Raw genomic sequence first — 25,945 nt, 5'->3', positions numbered from 1 at the left:
AGGCGAGCCGTGTCTGTGGGGGAGTGGGCATGCCAACATTTCAGGTTGAAGCCCTGTGTCAGAACTGTCAACAATTCCCTTTCACGCACAGGAGAGTCTAGGACCAGAGGGCAAAGAATAGAAAGATGTCGCTTTAGAACAGAGATGAGGAGGAATTTCTTTAGCCAGATGGTGGGGAACTTTTGGAATTTTTTTGCCAAGCCATTGGGGATATTTAAAGAGGATGTTGATAGGTTCTTAATTAGCCAAGGCATCAAAAGTTACAGGGAGAAGGCAGGAATTGGGGTTGAGGTGCAGCAGATCCAATGGACTAATTCTGCTCCTGTGTCTTAAGGTCTTATAGATGCTTCTCAAGCCGCTGGAATTTTTGTCCCCATCTATCCCTTTCCTGACCTCCCAGAGTAAGAGTTACCATCACTATTCCCAAAGCTCCCCCCTCCCCCACTGATACCTCCACTAGCTTCCCTGCCCACTTTGCAAAAATTATGTCCTGTGCTGCCCCCGAGACAGTACCAGCTGGAGTGTCAGGGAGGGTGGGGTGTGGAAGAGACGGGGTGTTACTGTCGGGGAGGGTGGGGTGTGGAAGAGACGGGGCGTTAGTGTCGGGGAGGGTGGGGTGTGGAAGAGACGGGGCGTCAGTGTCGGGGAGGGTGGGGTGTGGAAGAGACGGGGTGTTACTGTCGGGGAGGGTGGGGTGTGGAAGAGACGGGGTGTTACTGTCGGGGAGGGTGGGGTGTGGAAGAGACGGGGTGTTACTGTCGGGGAGGGTGGGGTGTGGAAGAGACGGGGTATTAATGTCGGGGAGGGTGGGGTGTGGAAGAGACAGGTTGTTAGTGTCGGGGAGGGTGGGGTGTGGAAGAGACGGGGTGTTAGTGTCGGGGAGGGTGGGGTGTGGAAGAGACGGGTTGTTAGTGGAGAAGGGAGGGAAATCCCTCAGCCCAGACTCGGCCGCCGGAGAAGGGCAATTTCCGTGCATCTCTGGCATTGTGGTACCTTGCTGTGTGCGGGGTAATGCGGGAAGCCGTGGGTGCAGTGATAAAACCAGCTCTGGCAGAAAGAGCCAGTGCCCAAACCCCCTTGGAGTGGCCTGGTACCCTGAGAGAGTTGGGGAGGAAATCCTCACAGACCCCTCCCCTCCCCTCCCCATCACTGCTTCTCATCCTCCTGTGGGTCAGCCAGTCTGAGGAACGTTCTGTGCCCCAGTTTTGAAGGGGGCTTCAGGGAGAGGGAGCATATTCCCAGCCAGAGAGTGCTGTCCAGGGGAGGGGGAGAGGGTCCTGGACAGATGGAGCATTGTCCCAGGAAGGAGTGGTCCCTGGTGGAAGGAGTGTTGTCCTAAGGAGAGGAGTAGAGTCCATGACAGATAGAATACCCTCCTAGGGAGATGGGGAGGACCCCAGGCAGATAGAGTGCCATCCCGGGGAGATGGAGGGGTCCTGAGTAGAGGGAGTGCCATCCCAGGGAGACGGAGAGTGTCCTGGACAGATAGAGCAATACCCAGGGATTCAGAGAGGGCCCCGGACAGATGGAGTCCCATACTGGGGAGAAAGAAAGTGTCCTGTGTAGAGGGAACGGCCTCCCAGGAAGCTGAGAGAGAATCCTTTGTGGAAGGAACCTCCTCCTGGAGAGGGGTCCTGTGCAGAGAGAGCACTCCCCACCCCCTGGGAGACAGATAGGGTCCTCTGCAGAGAGAGCGCTCCCCACCCCCTGGGAGACGGATAGGGTCCTGTGCAGAGAGAGCACTCCCCACCCCCTGGGAGACGGATAGAGTCCTGTGCAGAGAGAGCACTCCCCACCCCCTGGGAGACGGATAGGGTCCTGTGTCAAGGGACTGTCCTGTGTAGAAAGAGTGCCCTCCAGGGGAGACAGAGAGGTTCCTGCATAGAGGGAGTGCTGCCCTCACCTAGGGAGATGGAGAGGGTCCTATGTAGAGAGAGTGTCCTCCCGGGGAGACGGGCAGTCTAGTATAGAGGGAGCACCCCCCACCCCCGGAAACCAGAGAGGTCATGTGTCAAGGGAGCACCCTCCCGGGGAGACAGGAAGGGTCTTGTATAGAGGGAGAGCCCCACCCCCCCACCCCCAGGAGCTGGGGAGGGTCCTGTGTCAACAGACGCACTCCCGGGGAGGTGGACAGGGTCTTGTATCAAGGGAGCGCCCTCCCTGGGAGACAGACAGGGTCTTGTATCGAGGGAACTCATTCCCGCGGAGCAGGAGAGGGTCTTGTATCGCGGGGGCAACATCCTGCAGAACGGGAGCGGGCTGTCCTGTGGAGATGGAGCAGGTACCTGCCAAGCAGAGGGATGCGAATCCAGAGTTTGCGAGAGAAGCAGAGAGGTTCGGTGGAGAGGGAGCACAATCCTGGGGATATAGGGAGGGACCTGAGCAGATCGAGCGCTGTCCTGGGGAGACAGAAAGGGCCCCAAGCAGATGGATTGTTTTCCTGGGGAGACGAAGAGGGTCCCAAGTAAAGTGCACTGTCCTGGGGAGATTAAACAGGTTCCAAGTAGAGCAAGCACTATCCCAGAGAGATGGACCCGGTCCCAAGCAGAGGGAGTGCCATCTCAGGGGGTGGATGGTCCCAAGCTAGGGTGAGCCCTTTCGGGGAGATGGAGAGGTCCCTGGCAGATGGAGCTCCTTCCTGGGGAGATAGAGACTGAGCACCACTCCTGGGAGAGGTAGGGCGAGACCCAGGGAAGCATACGTATGGCATGAGAGCTGGAGAGGGGCTTGCTCCAGGAAGCAGAGCTGAGGCCTCGGCCTGTCCTGATTCTCCATCTGCCCTGTCTGCAGCTGCAAATGCAACCTACATGCCAACAACTGCGTGGCGGAGAGGGGGAAGCTGACCTGCGAGTGTGAACATAACACGACCGGCCCCGACTGCGGACGGTGCAAGAAAGCGTTCCGAGGCCGGCCCTGGAGAGCAGGCTCCTACCTGCCCATCCCCAAAGGCACGGCCAACATCTGTGAGTAGCTGGCTCCTCCACCCTACTCCCGCAGCGTGCCATTTGGGCTGGTGCCGGGAAGGAGGGAAGGAGAAAGGGGAGTGGGGAAGAACAGGCAGGGGAGGAGGGAAAGAGGGAAGGAGAGGGTGAAGGAGAGAAGGGGCTGGAGGGGCGGAATGGAGAGGGAGAAAGGGGATAGAGATAGGGTTTGGAGAAGAGGAGCAGATGAAGGGGGAAGGAGGGTTGGAGTATAGGAGAGAGAGGGTGGGAGGTAAGGAGAGGGCCCAGGGCAGAGAAAGAGGAGTAGAGTAGGAGAGTCTCCACCGCACGGCTTGACACCCAAAGGGAAGGAGGAGTCTCTGCGACACATAGACGATGGGACGGGGCTCAGCTGGTGAAATAGATATGCAGAAAGCACAAGAGTGAGGCAGAGAGCTGAAGACGGTGCTGGAGGAAGAGCAAGAGTGAGAGGTGGGAAGAGGGAAATAAATACATTTGGAAAATGCTTGAAACATTCAAAAGAGATCAGACGAGATCTGTGACGGGAGAATCAGTTGATGCTCTAGACTGGAAATGTCAGCAGGGGAGGATGCAGTGAGAGAGGGGTGAGGGATGGAGAGAGACCATCGGGCAGGGAAAGTGAGGGGAGGGGAGAGAGAGGGATGAGGTTTGGACAGAGTCTATCTAGCAGAGAAAGTGAGGGGAGGGGAGTGAGAGGGTGGTGGAGGCGGGGAGAGATGGAGACCATTGGGCAGAGAAAGTGAGGGGAGGATGAAAGAGTGAGTGAGAGAGAAAGAAAGGGGCAGCGAGAGAGACAGATGGAGAGAAAGAGGATGAGAGAAGGGAAAGGACACAGAACAGGTCCATCAGGACGTTCGCAGGACCAGAGTTTAATTTATAAAGAGACTGAGACTGTTTACCCTGGGGCAGTGGAGGCTGAAAGGTGACCATATAGAGGTTTATTAAATCATGATGGGTGTATATAAGCTGAGTAATGCCAGTCGTTTCCCCAGGGCACGGGAGTTTACAACTAGAAAGTATGGGTTTAAGCTGAGAGGGGGAGATGTAATAGAATCTGAGGGGCAGGATTTTGGGTGTGTATAAAAGCTGCCAAAGCGGGTGGCAAAGGCAGGTACAATGACCACATTTGAACAGTCCAGGGAGGTGTGAAAAGCCTCCCCCTGGAATAGAGAGGTTTGAACAGGCCCCCCCTCCCTAGTTAGTGAGATCTAGAGTGATATGGGAAATAGGTGTGACTCTGGATAAATATCATGGCCATCACGGGTTAGTGGAGCTGAGGGGCCAGTGTCACCAGTGACTGGCTGCTGCTGGGGGTGGGGGCTCTCGTGTCTCTGCACCAGCACCGGGACAGGAGCGGCTGCCATGTGATGTTATCTGCTGGGAAAGTGGGAGGGGGGGCAGCGTCCCCTGGGTGATGAGTATCTGAAGAGGTGGAAGTAAAAGTTGGGGGCAGGAAGCAATGTGAGGAGTGGATACTGAAGGTGGTTTAGTGACACCCCCATCCCGGTGGTAACCCTGTGACACAGACATAAGACTGATGGGTGGGGGTGCGGGTGTTGGGTGATCTACTTCCACAACAGCCCAGTGCTTCTCTCCATGAGAAACCGCTCCTGCCGTTCGAGTATACTCTGACTGACCAGCAGAAACCAGGATCCGGCATATCCCTCACTGTCTGTTTCTCTCTCTCTGTCTCCAGGCATCCCAGACACTGTCTCCAGTGGCCGTAAGTATGACCTGAGGCACAAACCTGCCCCATCCCACACTGATGGGACAATGGTGTGAGTGTGAACTGGCTGGTAGTGTGGGCAGAGTCTGGCTGTAAGCAAGTGGGTGTGAGCAGAAGATAAGCATGAACAGGTAAGTGTGAACAGCTCAGTGTCAACAGGTGTGTATGTGAACAGCCAGGTGTGAACAGGTGTATATGTGAACAGCAGGCTGTAATTGGGTGGGTGTGAACAGGTGGATGCGAACAGATGAGTGTGTAAACAGGTGTGTGTGTGTGAGAGAGAGAGAACAGGTGAGTGAGAACAAGTAGGTGTGGATGAGGGGATGGGAACAGATGGATGTGAGCAGGTAAGCTTGAATGGGTGGGTGTGAGCAGGTGGGTCTGAACAGTTGCGAGTAAAAAGGTAGGTGTGGTGGGGTGGATGTGAAAGTGGGGGTGTGAACCAGTAGGTTTTAACAGGTGGGTGCGAGCAATTGAGTATGTGAACATGTGGGTGTGAACAGGTATGTGGGTGTGATCAGGTGTGTGAACAGATGGGTGTGAACAGGTAGGTGTGAATAGGTGGATGTGTACAGGTGGATATTGACAGCTGGTTGTAAACAGGTAGATGTGAACAGGTAGGTATGAGTAGGTGGTGAGGATAGGTGTGTTAACAGATGGATGTGAACAGCTAAATGCGAACAGGCAAATGTTAACAGATGCATGTGAGCAAGTAGGTTTTAATGAGTGGGCATGAGCAGGTCAGTGTAAACACGTGTGTGTGACCAGGTCGATGCTCACGAGTGAAAGTGAACAGCTGGGTGCAAACAGGCAGATGTGAACAGATGGGTATGAACAGATGAGTGTGAACAGGCAGATATGAACTGGTAGGTGTGAACAGGCATGTGTAAACTTGTGGGTGTGAGGTTGGTGGATATGAATGGCTAAGTGTGAATGGGTAGGTATGAATAGGTGGGAGTGAACAGGTCTCTGTGAACAGCTGGATATGAGCAAAGGTGGATCTGCTCCCAGTGTATCTGATAAATGTGTCCAAGCATGGGCACAAACACGTACAGGGAGAGGATGGGTATGTTCACATTCTGGCCACACTGTCTGAGGGGGTGCCTGGTGAGAAGTGACGGGACTACTGGTCACCGCCCGCATGTGTTTCTTGACTGTGGACAGTGGGCACTGGCTATCACCCTGACCTCCCAGTACAGGGATGGGAAACGGCCCGGATATCTGTCCCTGGATATCAACTCATTCATGTTTGTTTAACTCTTTGCATGCCATCCATGTCATCCACCACATCACGCAGAGTAAAGCCCCAAACCCTCTTTCACAGTGATAATGAACTGAAGTAACCATAACTTGCCACACTGACCAAGAGTAAACATTACTCCCTACACTGACGAGGAGTGACCACAACTCCCACACTGACTAGGAGTGACCATTACTCTCCATAGTGACCAGGAGTGACCACAACTCCCCACCCTGACCAGGAGTGACCATAATTCTCCATACTGACCAGGAGTCACTGTAATTCTCCACCCTGATCAGGAGTGACTGTTACTCGCCACACTGATCAGTAGTGACCATATCTTCCCACACTGAACGGGAGTTATTATAATTCCCCACACTGACCAAGAGTGATTGTAACTACCTGTGCTGACCGGGAGTGACTTGTGCATGGGAAGTTGTATCTGACAAACCTCAGCGTTTTTTGAGGAGGTAGATAAGAGTAGGGCAGTGGATGCTATCTATAAAAACTTTAGCAAGTTCCCTCATGGCAGGCTAATCTCGACATTAGATCACATGGGATCCAGGAGAAGACTGCATGTTAGCTTTATACTTGTCTCAGTGGTTGGAAGCAGAGGGTGCTAGTTGAAAGTTATTTCTCAGAATGGAAACCACAAGGGTCGGTTCTGCAAACCTCTGTTGTCTGTGGTTACTATAAACTATTTGGATGAGAATCTATAAGGTATGCTTAAGAAGTTTGCAATGGTGTTGTAGATAATGCGGAAGGCTATGAAAAATGACATGGATCTTGATCAGCTGCTACACTACGTGGGCTGAGGATGGGAAAATGGCTTTCAAATGGGAGATTTTGCATTTGAAAAGTCAAACCAAGGTAGGACATATACTGAATAGTAGGGCACTGGCGAGTGTTGTGGAACGGAGGAACCTAGGAGTATGGGCATATAATTCACTGTAAGTGGAGTCACAACTAGATACGGTGGTGAAATTGGCATTTAGCACACTGGCCTTCATCAGTCAGGGCACTTAGAATAGGAGTTGGGTTGTTCTATTTCAGTTGTATGAAGTAATTGGGGAGACTGCGTTTGGAGAACTGTACAGTTTTATACAAAAGAAAAGTCCAAAACACCATAAGACATAGAATTAGGCCATTTGGCCCATTGAGCCTGCTCCACCATTCAATCATGGCTGATCCCTTTTTTCTCCTCCTCAATCTCATTCCCCGGCCTTCTACCTGTAACCTTTGATGCCATGTCCAATCAAGAACCTATCAAGCTCTGCCTTAAATACACCCAACCACCTGGCCGTCACAGCCGCCTATGGTAATAAATTCCACAAGTTCACCACCCTCTGACAAAAGAAATTTCTCCACATCTCTGTTTAAATGGGTGCCCCTCTATCCTGAGGCTTTGTCCTCATGTCTTAGACTCCCCCACCACAGGAAACATCCTTTCCACATCTACTCTGTCTAGGCCTTTCAGCATTCAAAAGGTTTCAATGAGATCCTCCATCATCCTTCTAAATTCCAGCAGAGCTATCAAACGTTCCTGGTATGATAACCCTATCATTCCTGGAATCATCCTTGTGAACCTCCCTTGAACTCTCCCCAATGCCAACAAATCTTTTCTGAGATGAGGAGCCCAAAAATATTCAGAATATTCAATGTGAGGCCTCATCGGTGCCTTATAAAGCCTCAGCATCACATTCTACCCCTCAACGTCAGCAAGATGAAGGAATTGGTTGTTGACTTCAGAAGGAGTAGCGGACCGCACGACCCAATTTACATCGGTAGTGCGCAAGTGGAACAGATCAAAAGCTTTAAATTTCTCGGGGTCAATATCACAAATGACCTGACTTGGACCAACCATGCAGAGTCCACTGCCCAGAAGGCCCACCAGTACCTTTACTTCCTGAGAAAACTAAAGAAATTTGGCCTGTCGCCTAAAACCCTACTAATTTTTGTAGATGCACCGTAGAAAGCATTCTTCTAGGGTGCATCACAACCTGGTATGGAAGTTGTCCTGTCCAGACCGAAAGAAACTGCAGAAGATCGTGAACACGATGCAGCACATCACACAAACCAATCTTCTGTCCGTGGACTCACTTTACACCGCACGCTGTTGGAGCAGTGCTGCCAGGATAATCAAGGACACGACCCACCCAGCCAACACACTTTTCGTCCCTCTTCCCTCCAGGAGAAGGCTCAGGAGCTTGAAGACTCATACAGCCAGATTTTGGGAACAGCTTCTTTCCAACTGTGATAAGACTGCTGAACAGATCCTGACCCGGATCTGGGCCATACCCTCCAAATATCCGGACCTGCCTCTCATTTTTTTTTTGCACTACCTTACTTTCCATTTTTCTATTTTCTATTTATGATTTATAATTTAAATTTTTAATAATTACTATTGATTTGTAATCCAGGGAGCAGGAAGAGCAGAATCAAATATCGCTGTGATGATTGTTCGTTCTAGTATCAATTGTTTGGCGACAATAAAGTATAAAGTATTCAAGACCTTGAAATAAATGGTAATATTACATTTGCCTTCCTCACCACCAAATCAACCTGCAAGTTAGCTTTTAGGTTGTCTGCACAAGGACTCCCAACTCCCTTTGCATTCCAGAAATTTGGATTTTCTCCCCACTTAGAAAATAGTTTGTACATTTATTTCTTCTACCAAAGTGCATGACCATGCATTTTCCAATATTGTATTTCACTTGCCACTTTCTTGCCCATTCCTCTAATCTAAGCTTTTCTGCAGCCTACCTGTTTCCTCAACACTACCTGCTCCTCCAGCAATCTTCATATCATCTGCAATCTTGGCAGCAAAGCCATCTGTTCGATCATCTAAGTCATTGATACACAGCATAAAAAGAAGTAGTTCCAACACTGACCCCTGTGGAACACCACCAGCCACTGGCAGCCAACCAGAAAAGGATCCTTTTATTCCTACTCACTGCCTCCTACCAATAAGCCAGTGCTCTATCCATGTTAGTAACTTTCCTGTAATACCATGGGCTTTCAACTTGGTAAGCAGCCTCATGTGTGGCCCCTTGTCAAAGGCCTTCTGAAAGTCCAAATATATAACATCCGCTACATCCCCTTTATCTATCCTCATGTAAAGTCTTCAAAGAATTCCAAAAAGTTCGTCAGGCAGGATTTTCCCTTAAGGAAACCATGCTGACTTTGTCCTATCTTATCCTGTGTCACCAAGTACTCCATAACCTCAACCTTGAATCATTCTTGTGAACCTCCTTTGAACCCTCTCTAGTGCCATCTTTTCTCAGATAAGAAGACCAAAACTGTTCACAATACTCAAGGTGAGGCCTCACCGGTGCCTTACAAAGACTCAGCATCACATCCCTGCTCTTGTATTCTTGACTCCTTGAAATGAATGCTAACATTGCATTTGCCTTCCTCACCACCGACTGAACCTGCAGGTTAACCTTTAGGGTGTTCTGCACAAGTCCCTCTGCATCTCAGATATTTGAATTTGAGATCTGGTGAAACTGGAAGGAGTGCAGAGAAGATTTATGAGTATCTTGCTAGGACTCAATGACCTGAGTTACAGGGAAAAATTAGGCAGACTAGGACTTTGCTCTGTGGAATATACGAGATTGAGGGATGACCTTATAGAGGTATATCATGAGGGGTATACAAAGGGTGAGACTTCCCCAGGGAAATAGCACAGGTTTAAGATGAGAGGTGAAGGAGTAAAGGGAACCTGAGGGGCAATTTTTCACATGGAGGATGATGGGTAAGTGGTGCGAGCTCTTGGGGGAAGTTCTAGAGGTGGGCACAAAAACAAGATATTTGAATAAGTACAAGGAAGGAAGGAGATTGAAGGGGCATGCGGTCAAATGCAGGCAAATGGCACCAGCTCGTGGGCAAGTAAACTAAAGGGTTTCCAATCTATATTTCTCTATGACTGACTAGGAGTGAACAATACTCCCCACAATAAACAAGAGTGACCGTAACACTCCATATTGATCAGGAATGATCATAACTCCCTAAACTGACCAGGAGTGACCATTACTCCCCACACTGACCAGGAGTGACCATTACTCCCCACACTGACCAGGAGTGACCATTACTCCCCACACTGACCAAGAGTAACCATTACTCCCCACACTGACCAGGAATGACCATTACTCTCCACACTGACCAGAGGAGACCATTACTCTCCACACTGACCAGGAGTGACCAACACTTCCATCACTGGGGTCAGTGGCAAACACTGACTCTTCACCTTCCTCACAGACTCAACCCACAGTGGACACCTCCCCATCTCTAATCTTCACCGCTTTATGATCTCTGTGCTCCCTCACCTTAACTTCCCCCACTCTCTACTCCATCACTGACACTGGCTTCCACCTCTGAACACCCTCCTGCCCTTTGCTCTCTTGATCCCTCTGGGGGTAGGGTTGGTTAGTGTCTATGGCAGGGCGTGTCACACCGGCCATTCTCCAGGAGGCTGCTGGTGGACTGGTCCGGTGTTGGTGGCCAGGCATCAGTCTCTCAAGACCAGACGAAGGCAGTTTCAGTGTAGACTGTAGGGCAACCAGCAGTGATCCAGATGTTCTACTGAAGACCCTCACCCCCACATCTCATTGCTGTAGCATGTGACCTGTCTGCGGCATGTCTTCGTCCTGTCTACGCCCCCCCGTCTACTCTGTCTGTCCTTTCCTTGCAAGACTGTCATTGCTTCGGCCACTCGACACGCTGCAGTTACCTCCAGCTGCTCAACGCCGCCGTTTGCGTGGGCTGTAGGCACAACACTAGAGGGCCACACTGCCAATTCTGCCGCCTGGGCTCACACCGAAACCACGCGTTGCCGCTGGACCATCACCACGTTTGCCTAGGTCAGTTCCCGCTGCAGCCTCCGCTCTCGCCGTCTCGACCCACCCCTGCCCTTGGGGCAAGAAGCCAGGACTATACCCTTGAAAGGGCACATGGTGGAAACTTTCCCTCAATCCCTCTGAAGCCAGAGGCTACCCCCACCGGAGCGGTCTCCCCTTCCCCACCCTGACTCTTTGGGGCCAGTCTCTGTGGAATAGCCTACAGGCCAGAGGCAGTACTGGCCCCACCACAAAGGTGTCTTCTTCCCCACACCCTTTCCTGGTTTGTACTATGGCCTACCTTCACACAGCACAAAAACAAACTCTTCAGCCCACCATATATATCCTGACTATTGTACCCACTACACCAATCAGTCAGGCAGGTCGATCCTGACCCCCAGAACTCCTCCAGTAACTTTCCCACCACTGTTGTTAGTCTCACTGGCCCCATGTCCCTGACTTGTTCTTGCAACCCTTCTTCAATAAAATCACTTCATTAGCTATCCCCAATCTTCCAGTACCTTGGCCACAGCTGAAGATGATTGGAGTATCTCTGCCAGGCACTAGTAATGTCGTCTCTCACTCCCCGTAATGTCCTAGGATACTTTTGGTTAGGTACCAGGTATTGATCCACCTTCAGACACCTCAAAATCTCCAGTGCCTCCTGTTTCACACCATCTATATGGTTGAGGGCTGTGATCTTTCCCCGAACCCCCAGTTTCCAAGGCGCTCATCTCAGTAAATATAGATGAGAATATTTCACATAATGGCTTACCAGACTTCTGCGGTTCCACATATAGGCACCCACAGTGATCCATAAGGGGGTCCTTTTTGCTCTTAAAATGCCTGAAGTATCTTTGAAGACTTCCTTTGATGTTATCTGCAAAGGATGTCTCTTGTTCCCTTTCTTCACTCCTGACTTCCTTCTGATTTGTATTCCTTGGCTTCACCCAGCTGCCTGATGCATGCTCTTCCTGAATACAGACTCAATATCCCTCATCAGGTCCGACTCCCTAATCCTGCCAGCCATGCTGGCCTCGAACTCTTCCTCTCTCTCACTTCTCAAAGCCTTCCGCTTGCCAAACATCCCTTTCCTTGTAAGTATCCTCCCCAACTCAACCTTTGTAAATTCCTGTCTAAGACCATTAAAATTAATCTTGCTCCAAGTCAGGACTTTAACTTGTCGATCAGTCCTACCTTGTTCTATAACTATTTTAACACTAATGGTCACTGCTTCTAATGTGCTCCCCGCTGACATCTCGGTCACTTATCCAGCCTCGTGTCCCCACAGGAGCTCCGGTAGATGCTGGAAATGCAGAGCAACACATACAAAATGCTGGAGGAACTCAGCAGGTCAGGCAGCATCCATGGAGGGGGATAAAGAGTGGACATACTGAAAAATAAATGCTACCTGATTTGCTGAGTCCCCCATCTGTTCGCATGTGTTGCTTTTGAAAACTTAACAAATTCTGACCCAACTAATCCCTCGGCACTCTGGCCATCCCAGTCAATGTTGGGAAAGGGCAGATGAGACACCTGATAAGCGAATGAGAAGGAATCTGATCAGGTCTCCCCACTTGAAGGAAAACTAACCCAGCCTATCCAAGCTCTCCTCACAACTAATTCAGGGAGCGTGTTTGGCAAACTCCTCATCCCTCGATTCCAGAGCACCCATCATACTCCCTCTTGGTTGCACATCAGCTGCCCCATGTCCTCCTGATTTATTTTAGGGCAAGTGTTCCCGTCTCTTGTATTTTATTATGTAGACAGAGAACATGGAACCTGGCCCATTCAGCCCTTCACCCTAAGGGTCACAACTCAGCAGAAATTCAATAACCATGGACTAAAGCCAATACTCTGACACAGAATCTACTTAATCCCCTGTCTGTGATCCACAGAATATAGAAACGGGGCCTTTGCCTATTGTGCCCATGCTCTCCATCTGTACTAATCCTATTTCATGGCAGTTGGTCTGTAACTTTCCTGCCTTGCTGATTCAGCTGTCATAGTTTCTTCAATAATGTGAGCGTCTCTGCCTCCCTGACCTCCCCCCCCCCCACCCCAGGCTGTATTCTCGATCCATAAGATACAGGAAAGAATTGGGCCACTCAGCCCAATTGCGCCATTCCATCATGACTGATACCCCTAATGCAGCTGACCCCTATTCTCCTGCCTTCTCCCCTCTGCCTAAAGAAATTCTTCCTCATCTCTGTTCTAAAAGGATGTCCTGCTATTCGGAGCCTGTGCCCTCTCAACAGGAAACCTTCTCTTCACATCCACTGTCTGTGCTCCTGAGATCCATTCTAAACCTGTACCTTCTGGTTTTCAGGCCCTGAGTCTGCGAGGTTCTGTTCTGAGCCTATGAACTGTATTCCACACCCATACCCGCACCGGCAGTCCAGTTGGTACATAGTGCTCCTGCTACGTGCAGCCTCTCTGCTGCCGAATCCTCACTCTAGTGAGGCTCCCGTTGCTCAGTCTGTCATGTTGAGCTCTGTTAGTCCCATCCATTCTCCCAAGAGTGTGAGATTTGGAGCACTGAATCCAGCAGGCTGTGGGGAATCGACCCCATCTCCTGCTCCAAGAGCAGCCCTTCTCCTGCCCGGGGCAGCACCACCTCGCCGGGTTTGTGTTGACATGTTAGTGAGAATGGCAGTGTGCAGCGTGTGTGTGTACTGTCTTGTCTCTGCAGACTGTGAGTGTCACCCAGATGGCTCTCTGCATCGAGGCTGCAATGATACGGGACATTGTGACTGTAAGGAAGGTGCCACTGGGCCCAAGTGTGACCGATGCCTGCCCGGATACCATTGGCACCGGGGCTGTCGAGGTGAGTAACAGGTTCTGTGCTGATCCCAGATTAGGTCACAATTAGGCCATTCAGCCCATCGAGTCTACACCATTCCAACATGACTGATTTATTATCCCTCTCAAATTCATTGCCTTGCTTTCTCCCCATAACTTTTGACATCCTGACTAATCAAGACCCTATCAACCTCCTTCAAATATACCCAATTAACTGGCTGCCACAGCTGTCTGTGGTAATGAATTCCACAGATTCTTCACCACTGGTGAAAGAAATTCCTCATCATTTACATTCTAAATGGATGCCGTGACCTCTGGTCCGTGACTCCCCCACTATAGGAAATATCCTCTTCACATCCACTCTATCTAGACCTTTGAATGTTCAATAGGTTTCTTTGAGATACCCTGTCATTTTTCTAAACTTCAGTGAGTACAGGCCCAGAACCATCAAACACACCTCATATATTAACCTTTTCATTCCTGGAGTCATCTTTGTGAACCTCCTCCAGACCCTCTCCAATGCCAGCGCATTTTATCTTAGACAGGGGGCCCAAAACTGCTCGTAATGCTCCAAGTGCAGTCTGACCAATGCCTTATAAAGCCTCAGCAACATGTCCTCACTTTTATATCCTGTTCCTCCCGGAATGAATACTAACAATGCATTTGAAATGTTCCCTTGTTGTCTGTTCTGAGATTTGCCCCTTTCTTCCGGAGCCTATGCTCATCGTGTGCTGCCGAATGTCAGATTCAGCAGATTGCCCTATCTCCACATACTGACATTACGCTCATTGCCCCAGATTTATTCCAGCTGGGATCTCTACAAGCGATGTCAGTGCTGGATCATCCCGGGCAACGGCAGCGCTGTTTATGCCTTTTCACGGGACACCCCAGCCTGTATTGATATGCATCGATAGATAGATTTCCGTCGGCCCTCTCTCAGAGTGGGGTGAAAGGATTTCAATGGGCGATATGAGTATTATTAGAGTGTCTCTGTGATACCCAGAAGAAGATTGCCCAGGTTGTTTTAAATGTCGTGGTGAACAGCACCATAACTGAATATTTCACTATGTTTCCCTGTCAGTTTATTTTGCGTCTCCACCAGGGTTCCTTGCGGGAGCATCTGTGTCTGTGGAATGTTTGACCCTGTCTTTATAGTTGATTCCGAAGTTTCTTACTCCCAACAGGATCTCTTCCCGTTGTTCATCCCTTCCGCCCATCGAGTCTGTGCAGGCCATCAACCACCCATCGGCACCAATCCTACACCGATCCTATTTCATTCTCCCCCGCCCCCCCCCCGATTCCAGCCCTCACCCACCCCTGGGGAAACCCACATGGTCACAGGAAGAACGTGCAAACTTCACACAGACCGCAGCAGAGGTTGGGATCGAACTCGGGTCCCAGGGGCTGTGAGACAGCGGCTGTACCGATGCATCACTCTCCAAAGCTTCTGAATTCAATAGGATCAAGGGCTGTCCACCTGGCACTGCGTGTCTGCTGTCGCATTCAATGAGAACGGCTGATTGTTAGTCGCTGTCTCTGTCCGCTGCCATTGAACCCCGGAGTGAGAATGAATGACGGAGGTGATGGTGAGGGGGGTGAGGGGGTGGGGAAGGTGGGGCACTGGGGAGCCGGGGTGGATTTCCGATGAGCTGACCTCTCCTTTCCCTGCTCCAACAGCGGGCGTGTGCGATAATTTGCTGAGGCGGTGCGAGAACGGCGGAGTGTGCCAGGACAACGGCAGGTGTCTTTGCCCTGCTCCATACTCCGGACTCCTGTGTGAGAAAGGGCCGTGCGTAAAGGAAGCAGGGGGCTGTTCCTCACAGTCGCCACGGGACCCGCCCCTGCACCGGGTGCTGCTGTCGCTGACCGCGTTGCTGACCGCCGCTAACGGGCGCCCGCCGCTCTGAGCGGCCTCTGCCGGGGGAGGTGGAGAGTGCGCCGAGGATTCCAGTGTTGACCGTGTGGCCGTTCAGCACGCTCCTCCCTCACTGTCCAGCCCCACACACCTCTCCCCCACCCCCGGGAACCTCGTACCCTTGAGTGTAGCCAGACACATCCCAGGCGCTGGAGACCAGAATCGGGAAGAGTGTGCCTCTTCCCCGGTTCCCGGGGGGGCACGCAACGGCTGGAATAGGTTCTGCAGCCTTCGGGTACCCACCCCACATCCGCACCCAAACCTCGGAACATGAGGAGGAGCAGACCTCGGAACCCCATTCGGAAAGCGGGTTCTTCCACCTCTTACGCACCCGGTATAGGAACCCTGGCGGACATAGCAAGATCCCACGACCTGCCACGTGGAACGGCCTGGACATTTTTTTTTAGCGGAGAATGAATATTGGCCTTAGAACCGCTGGGAGATCATCTCATTGGAACATAAGCTGCAGATGCTGGAAATCTGAAATAAAAACAGACAAAACGCTGGAAAAACTCAGCAGGTTGAGCAGCGTCTGTGGTGGGAGAAAACTGACGTTTCCCTCCAATGCTCTTCCGTCAGGACCTTGCAGTGAGCTAAACAGCGTCCCCGGTGAAGGCCAGACTCTTCGCCCTACCCGAGGTAGAGACTCAGCATAGAATGTGCCCTCACTCTCTGTCAGTCAATGCTTTGGTCTCCAACCTTCCTTCTGTCTCTCAAACCACACTCCCTCCCCAACCATCTCTATCACCACGCAGGGGAAGAGGCAGGCAGCTCCTGCGATACACCCGGACTGAAGGAGTGATTTGGCATGGGACCTTGCAGCGTCTTCCGATCAGAACTTTGAGTGAGCGCAGTTGGGTAACTCTGATCTCCGGGTAACCGCTGCCACACCCCTCCCGCCCGTCTGGGACCGACACAGGGCAGCAACCGAAAAGTCGGCCCTATTGTGATGGACTTGCTTCTTGCGATAGCTCTCGAGATGGTCCATGCTACGGCTTGTGCCCGTGGATTTGCGTGGATATCCCGGCCACAGGAGGAGGCACACTGCCGGTCTGGACTGACTTGTCCCCGCACAGTTTTCCGGGTGCGGGAATTTGCTGCAGAACTGACGAGATTCCGGCCCGGGACAGGATCCCGGGACGCAGGAACCGCTGGGTATTATTTCCAGTGCTCCCAGTCCCCAGGCTGAACGAGCTTCTTCAGTATTTCTCCGTAAAAGATGAGGCACTACTTGAACACTGGCGCTGTCGGGGTAGCGCTCGCCCACCACTCCTCTCTGAGCATAACAGAGCCACCAGTGCGGCCGCCGACAGCGCGGTGCTCCCTCAGAATTGTACTTTCCAAACGCGGCGCTCCCTCAGTACTCCCATTCCATTGTGACACACTCTTAGTACCGACTCTTACCGACAGTGTGACCCTTCCTCAGCACCACCCCTCCCACAGAGTGATCCTCCCTCAGTACCACCCCTCCCACAGTGTGACCCTCCCTCAGTACCACTCCTCCCACAGTGTGACCCTCCTTCAGTACCACCCCTCCCACAGTGTGATCCTCCCTCAGTACCACCCCTCCCACAGTGTGATCCTCCCTCAGTACCACCCCCCCACAGTGTGACCCCTCCCTCAGTACCGCCCCTCCCACAGTGTGACCCTCCCTCAGTACCACTCCTCCCACAGTGTGACTCTCCCTCAGTACCACCCCTCCCACAGTGTGACTCTCCCTCAGTACCACCCCTCCCACAGCGTGACCCTCCCTCAGTACCACCCCTCCCACAGCGTGACCCTCCCTCGGTACCACCCCTCCCACAGCGTGACCCTCCCTCAGTCCCACCCCTCCCACAGTGTGACCCTCCCTCAGTACCGCCCCTCTCGCAGTGTGACCCTCCCTCAGTAACACCCCTCCCACAGTGTGACCCTCCCTCAGTACCACCCCTCCCACAGTGTGACCCTCCCTCAGTACCAACCCTCCCACAGTATGACCCTCCCTCAGTACCATCCCTCCCACAGTATGACCCTCCCTCAGTACCGTCCCTCCCACAGTGTGACCCTCCCTCAGTACCACCCCTCCAACAGTGTGACCCTCCCTCAGTACCACCCCTCCCACAGTGTGACCCTCCCTCAGTACCACTCCTCCCACAGTGTGACCCTCCCTCAGTACCGCCCCTCCCACAGTGTGACCCTCCCTCGGTACCACCCCTCCCAGTGTGACCCTCCCTCAGTACCACCCTTCCCACAGTGTGACCCTCCCTCAGTACCACTCCTCCCACAGTGTGACCCTCCCTCAGTACCGCCCCTCCCACGGCGTGACCCTCCCTCAGTACCGACCCTCCCACGGCGTGACACTCCCTCAGTACCACCCCTCCAACAGTGCGACGCTCCCGCAGTGCCAGGCTGCCTCAGTACTGTCCCTCTCACAGGGTGACCCTCCCTCAGTACCACATCCCCCCCCCCCACACTCACACAGTGTGAACCTCCCACAGAGTCACCGTCTTTCAGTCCCTCAGTGAAGTGCTCCGTCAGTACTATGCCACTGGCAGGAATGCATGTTCTCAGTACTGGAAGAGTTAGCGGGGATCTTCGGTCACAGGGAAGGGTTCGCCCACCGACCCCCCAACACTGCTCACTTGCCCCGGAGTTGATGGCTGGAATCTTTTCCAGGAGAAATTGGACCAGACTTTATTGCCTGAGTTCGGGTCCCATGGCGGCCGCTGAAAATTAAAAATTCTAATAATTAAATAAACGTGGAATTCAAAACAAAAGATTCTAGCAGCCTCGCTGGTGATGAAAGGATGTTGTCTAAATGGATCTTGTTCAGGTCTTTGACAAGATCCTACACTGGAGAATGTTTCGAAATATTAGTGCCCCTGGGATGCAGGCAAGTCGGAAAATTGGATCCAAAGTTGGCTTTGTGTGGCAAAGGCTGACGGAGGGGTGGTTTATGATTGGAAGCCTTTGACTTGCAGTGCGTCGGAAGAATCGGTGTGGAAACTCTTACTTTGTGTTTTCTGCTTTAATAATTTAGGTATAAATGTCGAAGTAATGGTTAGTCACTCTGCCGATGACAACACCGAAGATGGGTGATGTTGATAGTGAGTCTGTAGTTGTAGATTACAGGCCGACATTGATGAGATGGATGGAACACAGGCAAGTGGAATTTAATCCCGAAAAGTGTAGGGTGATACATTTCGATACACAGTTGTAGAGCACGCGGGGTGAATGGTAGGCCCCTGGGGAGTAGCGAGGAACAGAAGGACCTTGATGTACAAATCCAAGGATCTCTGAAGGTGACATTATAGATTAAATGCGTTCAACATTCCATTAACCCTCTGCGTAAAAATAAGTCGCTTTTCAAAATCTATGCCCACTGGTTTGGACCTTTGTGTTTCTGTCTATCCACCCTATCGTATTATTTTGTACGGCTCAGTCACGTTCCCCATTCTGCTGCGAGAAAACTAAACCCACCCTATGCCCCTTTCCCCTGGGAACCGAACCTTCCCATCCTGGTGGATCTCTGCACCCACCCCGCTGCAATCAATTCCTTTCTACTGTGTGGTGACCAGAGCTATACACACTTCGCCAGTTTTACAAAGCTATACAACGTAGGACAGGACATCACAGGAAGGGACCCTCCGGCCCACGTTGTTGTGTCGAACTAAAGTTGGATCAAGATCGCCGTCGTGCTTATCTCCGATTGTTAAAGGCAAACGTTCAGCATCTTTTTCACTGCCCGATCTATCAACGATGCGACCATCGTGGGCCGAAAGGCCTCTTCCGAAAAGCCGCGCTGTTCTTAAAGACGTTTCACCGAGGCTCCTGAAGAGCCGCTCGGAGCTTCCTCATTGTCTCCCGCGCTCCGTGCTCTGGTCCATGTGTGCGGTTAACCTCCTCAATTCGCCCACATTTGCGAGAGATGCCGCGTAGTGCTCGTTTGAACGACCCCGTGTACTGGGCGGGACGACCCTCACTCCTCTCCGCTGCCCAAAAATCCCTTCCCAACTTGTCCGAAGAGTCGGTGACAAATATTTCTTCATTTTTCCTTTATCACCGTTTCTGCTGATTAAATGTTGAAATATCACTGAGTGGTCCAGTGTCTGCACAGCGCTCTTTAATCTCAATGTCAGTCCGCGCTCACTGAGCACGTCAGCGACACATTTATGGGCTGCTTAGTGTATCACTGTTCAAACCGAATCTCACGTCCCGGTTCAATTTCTCAATCGTGGACTCCACGTACTACGGAGAGCGGCGCCCCTGTTTTCGTCCAAGTGTCGGCTCACTGCTTGGGAGAGCTCTGGTGAAACAGGTTACTGGATAATCAATGTGCTCTGGACAGCACAATCCTTTCAGCCTGTTCAGTCCATACCGCTTCGCCATTCCGCACCAGTTCACCCTCCTCACCCAAATTTCTATCAACTTGCCCCACACCCACATTCTGTCTCGTTACTCACACACTAGAGACTATTACTGCGGCCGATTAACCCGGCGACCCGAACATCTTTGAGATGTGGGAGGAAACCGCAGCATCTTGGTCAACCCATGGGGTCACGAGAACTTACAAACTCCACCAGACTGCGCGGGTCGGGATCCAATGAAGCTCTCAATCTCATTCTGACATTTGGTAGTACAGCGACGAAGCTGCTACCTCAAGGCTCCCGGGTCCAGTCCTGACCTCTCACAGTCTGGCGCTCCCTCAGTATTGATCCTCCTATACTATGGCGCTCCCTCAATACCAGTTCTACTGTGACACATCCTTAGTAACGCCTTAACCCACAATACTGCACTCTCACAAAACCAGCCGTCCCAGGGTGCGGCAATCTCCAACTACTGCCCCTCCGGCCGGGTTGAAATACCCAGGTCAGAATTCTTCTGCTTCTGCTTGGTACTGCGCAAGCACTGCCGGACGGCTGTTATAACTCTCAGTCGGTGTGAACGGCGTGCGAGTTAAATTGTAAAATAAGCTTTTTTGATTAGATCCCCTAAATCGATTTGATTGAGTCTATCTTTAAAAATATTAATGCCAGAAATACTGTGCAGGTCTGGCGGCAGAAGATTCCACTCTCTTGTTGATCTTGGGTAGAGGGAATACTGGTAGCAAATCTTATTGAATGAAGGCATTTAGTAAGGTATTTGACAAGGTTCCACACGGTAGGCTTATTCAGAAAGTCAGAAGGCACGGGATCCAGGGAAGTTTGACCAGGTGGATTCAGAATTGGCTTGCCTGCAGAAGGCAGAGGGTGGTGGTGGAGGGAGTACATTTGGATTGGAGGATTGTGACCAGTGGTGTCCCACAAGGATCGGTTCTGGGACCTCTACTTTTCGTGATTTTTATTAACGACCTGGATGTCGGGGTAGAAGGGTGGGTTGGCAAGTTTGCAGACGACACAAAGGTTGGTGGTGTTGTAGATAGTGTGGAGGATTGTCGAAGATTGCAGAGAGACATTGATAGGATGCAGAAGTGGGCTGAGAAGTGGCAGATGGAGTTCAACCCGGAGAAGTGTGAGGTGGTACACTTTGGAAGGACAAACTCCAAGGCAGAGTACAAAGTAAATAGCAGGATACTTGGTAGTGTGGAGGAGCAGAGGGATCTGGGGATACATGTCCACAGATCCCTGAAAGTTGCCTCACAGGTGGATAGGGTAGTTAAGAAAACTTATGGGGTGTTAGCTTTCATAAGTCGAGGGATAGAGTTTAAGAGTCGTGATGTAATGATGCAGCTCTATAAAACTCTCTAGGCCACACTTGGAGTACAGTGTCCATTTCTGGTCGCCTCACTATAGGAAGGATGTGGAAGCATTGGAAAGGGTACAGAGGAGATTTACCAGGATGCTGCCTAGTCTAGAAAGTATGCATTATGATCAGAGATTAAGGGAGCTAGGGCTTTACTCTTTGGAGAGAAAGAGGATGAAAGGAGACATGATAGAGGTGTACAAGATAATAAGAGGAATAGATAGAGTGGATAGCCAGCGCCTCTTTCCCAGGGCACCACTGCTCAATATAAGAGGACATGGCTTTAAGGTAAGGGGTGGGAAGTTCAAGGGGGATATTAGAGTAAGGTTTTTTACTCAGAGAGTGGTTGGTGCGTGGAATGCACTGCCTGAGTCAGTGGTGGAGGCAGATACACTAGTGAAGTTTAAGAGACTACTGGACAGGTATATGGAGGAATTTAAGGTGGGCGGGGGGGCTATATGGGAGGCAGGGTTTAAGGGTCGGCACAAAATTGTGGGCCGGAGGGCCTGTACTGTGCTGTACTATTCTGTGTTCTATGTTCTATGAAGGGGTTTCCAATATGTGAGATCCAGTTTGCTGTCGAGTTGAACTGACCCTGTGACGAATTTGGATGTTTGATGGAGTGATGTTGTGAACTTCTTTGAAAATGAAAATTAACCGTAGTTTAATACGTCGGGTTTCAAGTGGCTCCCATTGAAGGTTAGAGAGCATGTTGTTGACACTGAATTTCCTATTGTAACCGTTTAACATAAAGCGAGCAGCACGGCGTTGGATTTTGTCAATAATACAACGCATTGTTTCCTTGAGGCCAGTGAACGGAATCTGTGATCCGACCCCCGAGGAAAAGGGAGCCCGTGCAACTTCTGTCCTGCTCACAGTGCACTGGCCCTCCCCAGCTTCGACACCAGCTCGGGGCTCTTCCCCTCTTCCCCCCTTCTCGTCACCTCATCGGATATCACCGGCAACTGGGAAACAAGTCTGTCTTCGTTGACGGCTCTAACCAGCCGGAATATTGGCAGATAATTGGTGGTTGGAGTTTAATCCAGATCAATGAGAGGTGTTACGCTGAGAGATCAAACACATTTGTACAGGGTGGTAAAGGTATATTTGCTTTCGTAGCTCGGGCTATAAAAGTAAAGACGTCAATTGCAGTTGTATAAACTTTGCGTCAGGCCACATCTGGACTACTGCATACAGTTCTGGCCGCCCCATTACAAGAAGGATGTCGGGGCTTTGGCGAGAGTACAGAAGAGGTTCCCCAGGATGCTGCCTGGATTAGAGAAATTTGGGATGTTTTCTCCTGAGCGTCAAGACTGGGAGGTCACCTGATAGAAGTTTATAACGTTATTATATAGAGTAACGCCCATATAGAGTAGGGAGTCAGGTGGAAATTTAATATGTTGTTTCACATTACAGTACGGAGCAAGTTACCTACCAAAGGGTGGAATGCTTTGCCGGGGAAGTGGTGGAATCAAATAAGATAGCGTCGTTTAACAGGGAATGGGAGAAAATGGATCACACACAGACAGATGTGCAGTGATGGCGTCGTTGAACAGGGAACGGGAGAAAGTGGATCACAGGTAGACAGATGTGCCGCGGTAGTGGCGTTTAACGGGGAATGTGAAGAATTGGACCAGACGCAGACAGGTGTGCTGTGAGAGCAGTGTTTAACAGGCACATGAGCAGAGAATGGGAGTGTGTAGACCAAGCGAAGACAAATACGCCGTTTAAATTGGCCTGATGGATAGGGCAAAGACGGTGGCTGAAGGACCAGTTCCCGCGCTGTATGTTCCAATCTTCAAGTGAAGACTTCGGTGAGGGATAGAAACATAGAAAATAGGTGCAGGAGTAGGCCATTCGGCCCTTCGAGCCTGCACCGCCATTCAGTATGATCGTGGCTGATCATCCAACCCAGAACCCTGTACCTGCCTTCTCTCCATACCCCCGATCCCTTTAGCCACAAGAGTCATATCTAACTCCCTCTTAAACATAGCCAATGAACTGGCCTCAACTGTTTGCTGTGGCAGAGAATTCCACAGTTTCACTACTCTCTGTGTGAAGAAGTTTTTCCTAATCTCGGTCCTAAAAGGCTTCCCCTTTATCCTTAAACTGTGACCCCACGTTCTGGACTTCCCCAACATCGGGAACAATCTTCCTGCATCTAACCTGTCCAATCCCTTTAGAATTTTATATGTTTCAATAAGATCCCCCCTCAATCTTCCAAATTCCAACGAGTATAAGCCTAGCCGATCCAGTCTTTCATCATATGAAAGTCCTGCCATCCCAGGAATCAATCTGATGAACCTTCTTTGTACTCCCTCTGTGGCAAGGATGTCTTTCGTCAGATTAGGGGACCAAAACTGCACACAATACTCCAGGTGTGGTTCCACCAAGGCCTTGTACAACTGCAGAAGTACCTCCCTGCTCCTGTACTTGAATCCTCTTGCTATGAATGCCAGCATACCATTCGCCTTTTTCACCGCCTGCTGTACCTGCATGCCCACTTTCAATGACTGGTGTACAATGATACCCAGGTCTCGTTGCACCTCCCCTTTTCCTAATCAGCCACCATTCAGATAATAATCTGTTTTCCTGTTCTTGCCACCAAAGTGGATAACGTCACATTTATCCACATTAAATTGCATCTGCCATGAATTTGCCCACTCACCTAACCTGTCCAAGTCACCCTGCATCCTCTTTGCATCCTCTTAGCATCCTCCTCACAGCTAACACTGCCGCCCAGCTTCGTGTTATCCGCAAACTTGGAGATGCTGCATTTAATTCCCTCATCTAAGTCATTAATATATATTGTAAACAACTGGGGTCCCAGCACTGAGCCTTCGGTACCCCACTAGTCACTGCCTGCCATTCTGAAAATGGATGTGTGGTGGTTTACAGAGAGTCTGCAGTCTGCCGAGAGCAGTGAGTCGGAGGAGCGGGAAGTCGGAAATATCAGTGTCGTATCCCCGGGGAACACATGAGGCGAGGAGTCGCCTGTTTCTGGGCCGGGTCACAACCTGGGGTCCGCAGACTGGATGAAGCGCTACTCACATCCTACAGTCTAAAGTAACACACATAAAATGCTGGAGGAACTCAAGCAGATCAGGCAACATCTATGGAAATGATTTAACAGTGGACGCTTTGGGCCGAGACCCTTCATCAGAACTAGAAAGGAAGGGGAGAAAAAGAATAAGAAGGTGGGGGAGGGACAGGAGATCAAGCTGGAAGGTGATAGGTGAGGCCGGGTGGGTGGGGAAAGGCGTATGAAATAAGAAGCTGGAAGGTGATAGGCGGAACAGGTAAAGGACTGGAGAAGGAGTCTGATAGGAGAAGACAGTGGAGCATGTGAGCAAGGGAAGGAGGTGGGACAGTCAGGTTTTAGGCAGGTGATGGGAAGAGAAGGGATGCAAGGGAAACCGGAATGAGGGAGGTGGAGGGGGCTATTTGCAGCCTCCCTGCAAACTAAACCACCTTTAGAGACATTCACTATCAACGTCACATGGCATGGGCGTGTCAATACAAGAGACGTGCTATCACTGAGAAGTTGCTGCGATAAGTCGTGTCTGGAACCCTGTGAACCCGACATCGGCCCCGCCATCATTGCGGCTTCAGAGTGGGAAGGCGGATTGGTGGGACTGGTTGAAATGGACACTGATTTCGGGGAGACACCCGATCACATCTCTCGGAAATGCCCATGAGCCCACACAGTGAACACAGTCTCTGTAGGCCAGGAAGACGGGAACGTCCCAAACTCCATGGAAGGGTCACTGATCATAGTGAGGAACAGGAGATCAGCCTCTGAGTGTCAATCTGTCACCTCCGTGTTCAGATCTCTGCACCCCTCATCCTTCCCTGACCCAGAAGCCCTCACACCGAACCCCACACTTCCCAGACCCATAGAAACCATAGAAACTACAGCACAGAAACAGGCCTTTTGGCCCTTCTTGGCCGTGCCGAACCATTTTCTGCCTAGTCCCACTGACCTGCATACGGACCATATCCCTCCATACACCCCCCATCCATGTATCTGTCTAATTTATTCTTAAATGTTAAAAAAGAACCCGCATTTACCACCTCGTCTGGCAGCTCATTCCATACTCCCACCACCCTCTGTGTGAAGAAGCCTCCCCTAATGTTCCCTTTAAACTTTTCCCCCCTCACCCTTAACCCATGTCCTCTGTTTTTTTTTCTCCACTTGCCTCAGTGGAAAAAGCCTGCTTGCATTCACTCTATCTATACCCATCATAATTTTATATACCTCTATCAAATCTCCCCTCATTCTTCTACACTCCAGGGAATAAAGTCCCAACTTATTCAACCTTTCTCTGTAACTGAGTTTCTCAAGTCCCAGCAACATCCTTGTAAACCTTCTCTGCACTCTTTGAACCTTATTTATATCCTTCCTGTAATTTGGTGACCAAAACTGAACACAATACTCCAGATTCGGCCTCACCAATGCCTTATACAACCTCATCATAACATTCCAGCTCTTATACTCAACACTTTGATTAATAAAGGCAGATGTACCAAAAGCTCTCTTTACGACCCTATCTACCTGTGACGCCACTTTTAGGGAATTTTGTATCTGTATTCCCAGATCCCTCTGTTCCACTGCACTCCTCAGTTCCTTACCATAAACCCTGTATGTTCTACCTTGGTTTGTCCTTCCAACGTGCAATACCTCATGCTTGTCTGTATTAAACTCCATCTGCCATTTTCCAGCCCACTTTTCCAGCTGGTCCA

At 50.8% G+C, this 25,945-nt stretch overlaps 1 protein-coding gene across 1 annotated transcript in view; it reads left to right on the top strand.

The window, feature by feature from the left end:
• Window positions 1–15,473, top strand: part of ntng1a (netrin g1a) — a 346,601-nt gene extending 331,128 nt beyond the window's left edge. The window contains exons 3-6 of the mRNA XM_072274567.1: window positions 2,791–2,963; window positions 4,660–4,686; window positions 13,457–13,591; window positions 15,244–15,473. Coding sequence (XP_072130668.1) covers window positions 2,791–2,963; window positions 4,660–4,686; window positions 13,457–13,591; window positions 15,244–15,473 — 565 coding nt within the window. The remainder of the gene's footprint in view (window positions 1–2,790; window positions 2,964–4,659; window positions 4,687–13,456; window positions 13,592–15,243) is intronic.
• The last annotated feature ends 10,472 nt before the right edge of the window (window positions 15,474–25,945 follow it).

Source organism: Mobula birostris, chromosome 12 (genome assembly GCF_030028105.1).
Source record: "Mobula birostris isolate sMobBir1 chromosome 12, sMobBir1.hap1, whole genome shotgun sequence".
Taxonomy (NCBI): domain Eukaryota; kingdom Metazoa; phylum Chordata; class Chondrichthyes; order Myliobatiformes; family Myliobatidae; genus Mobula; species Mobula birostris.
The sequence above is the reverse complement of the archived record's forward strand: the minus strand, read 5'-3'. Positions and strand labels throughout refer to the sequence as shown.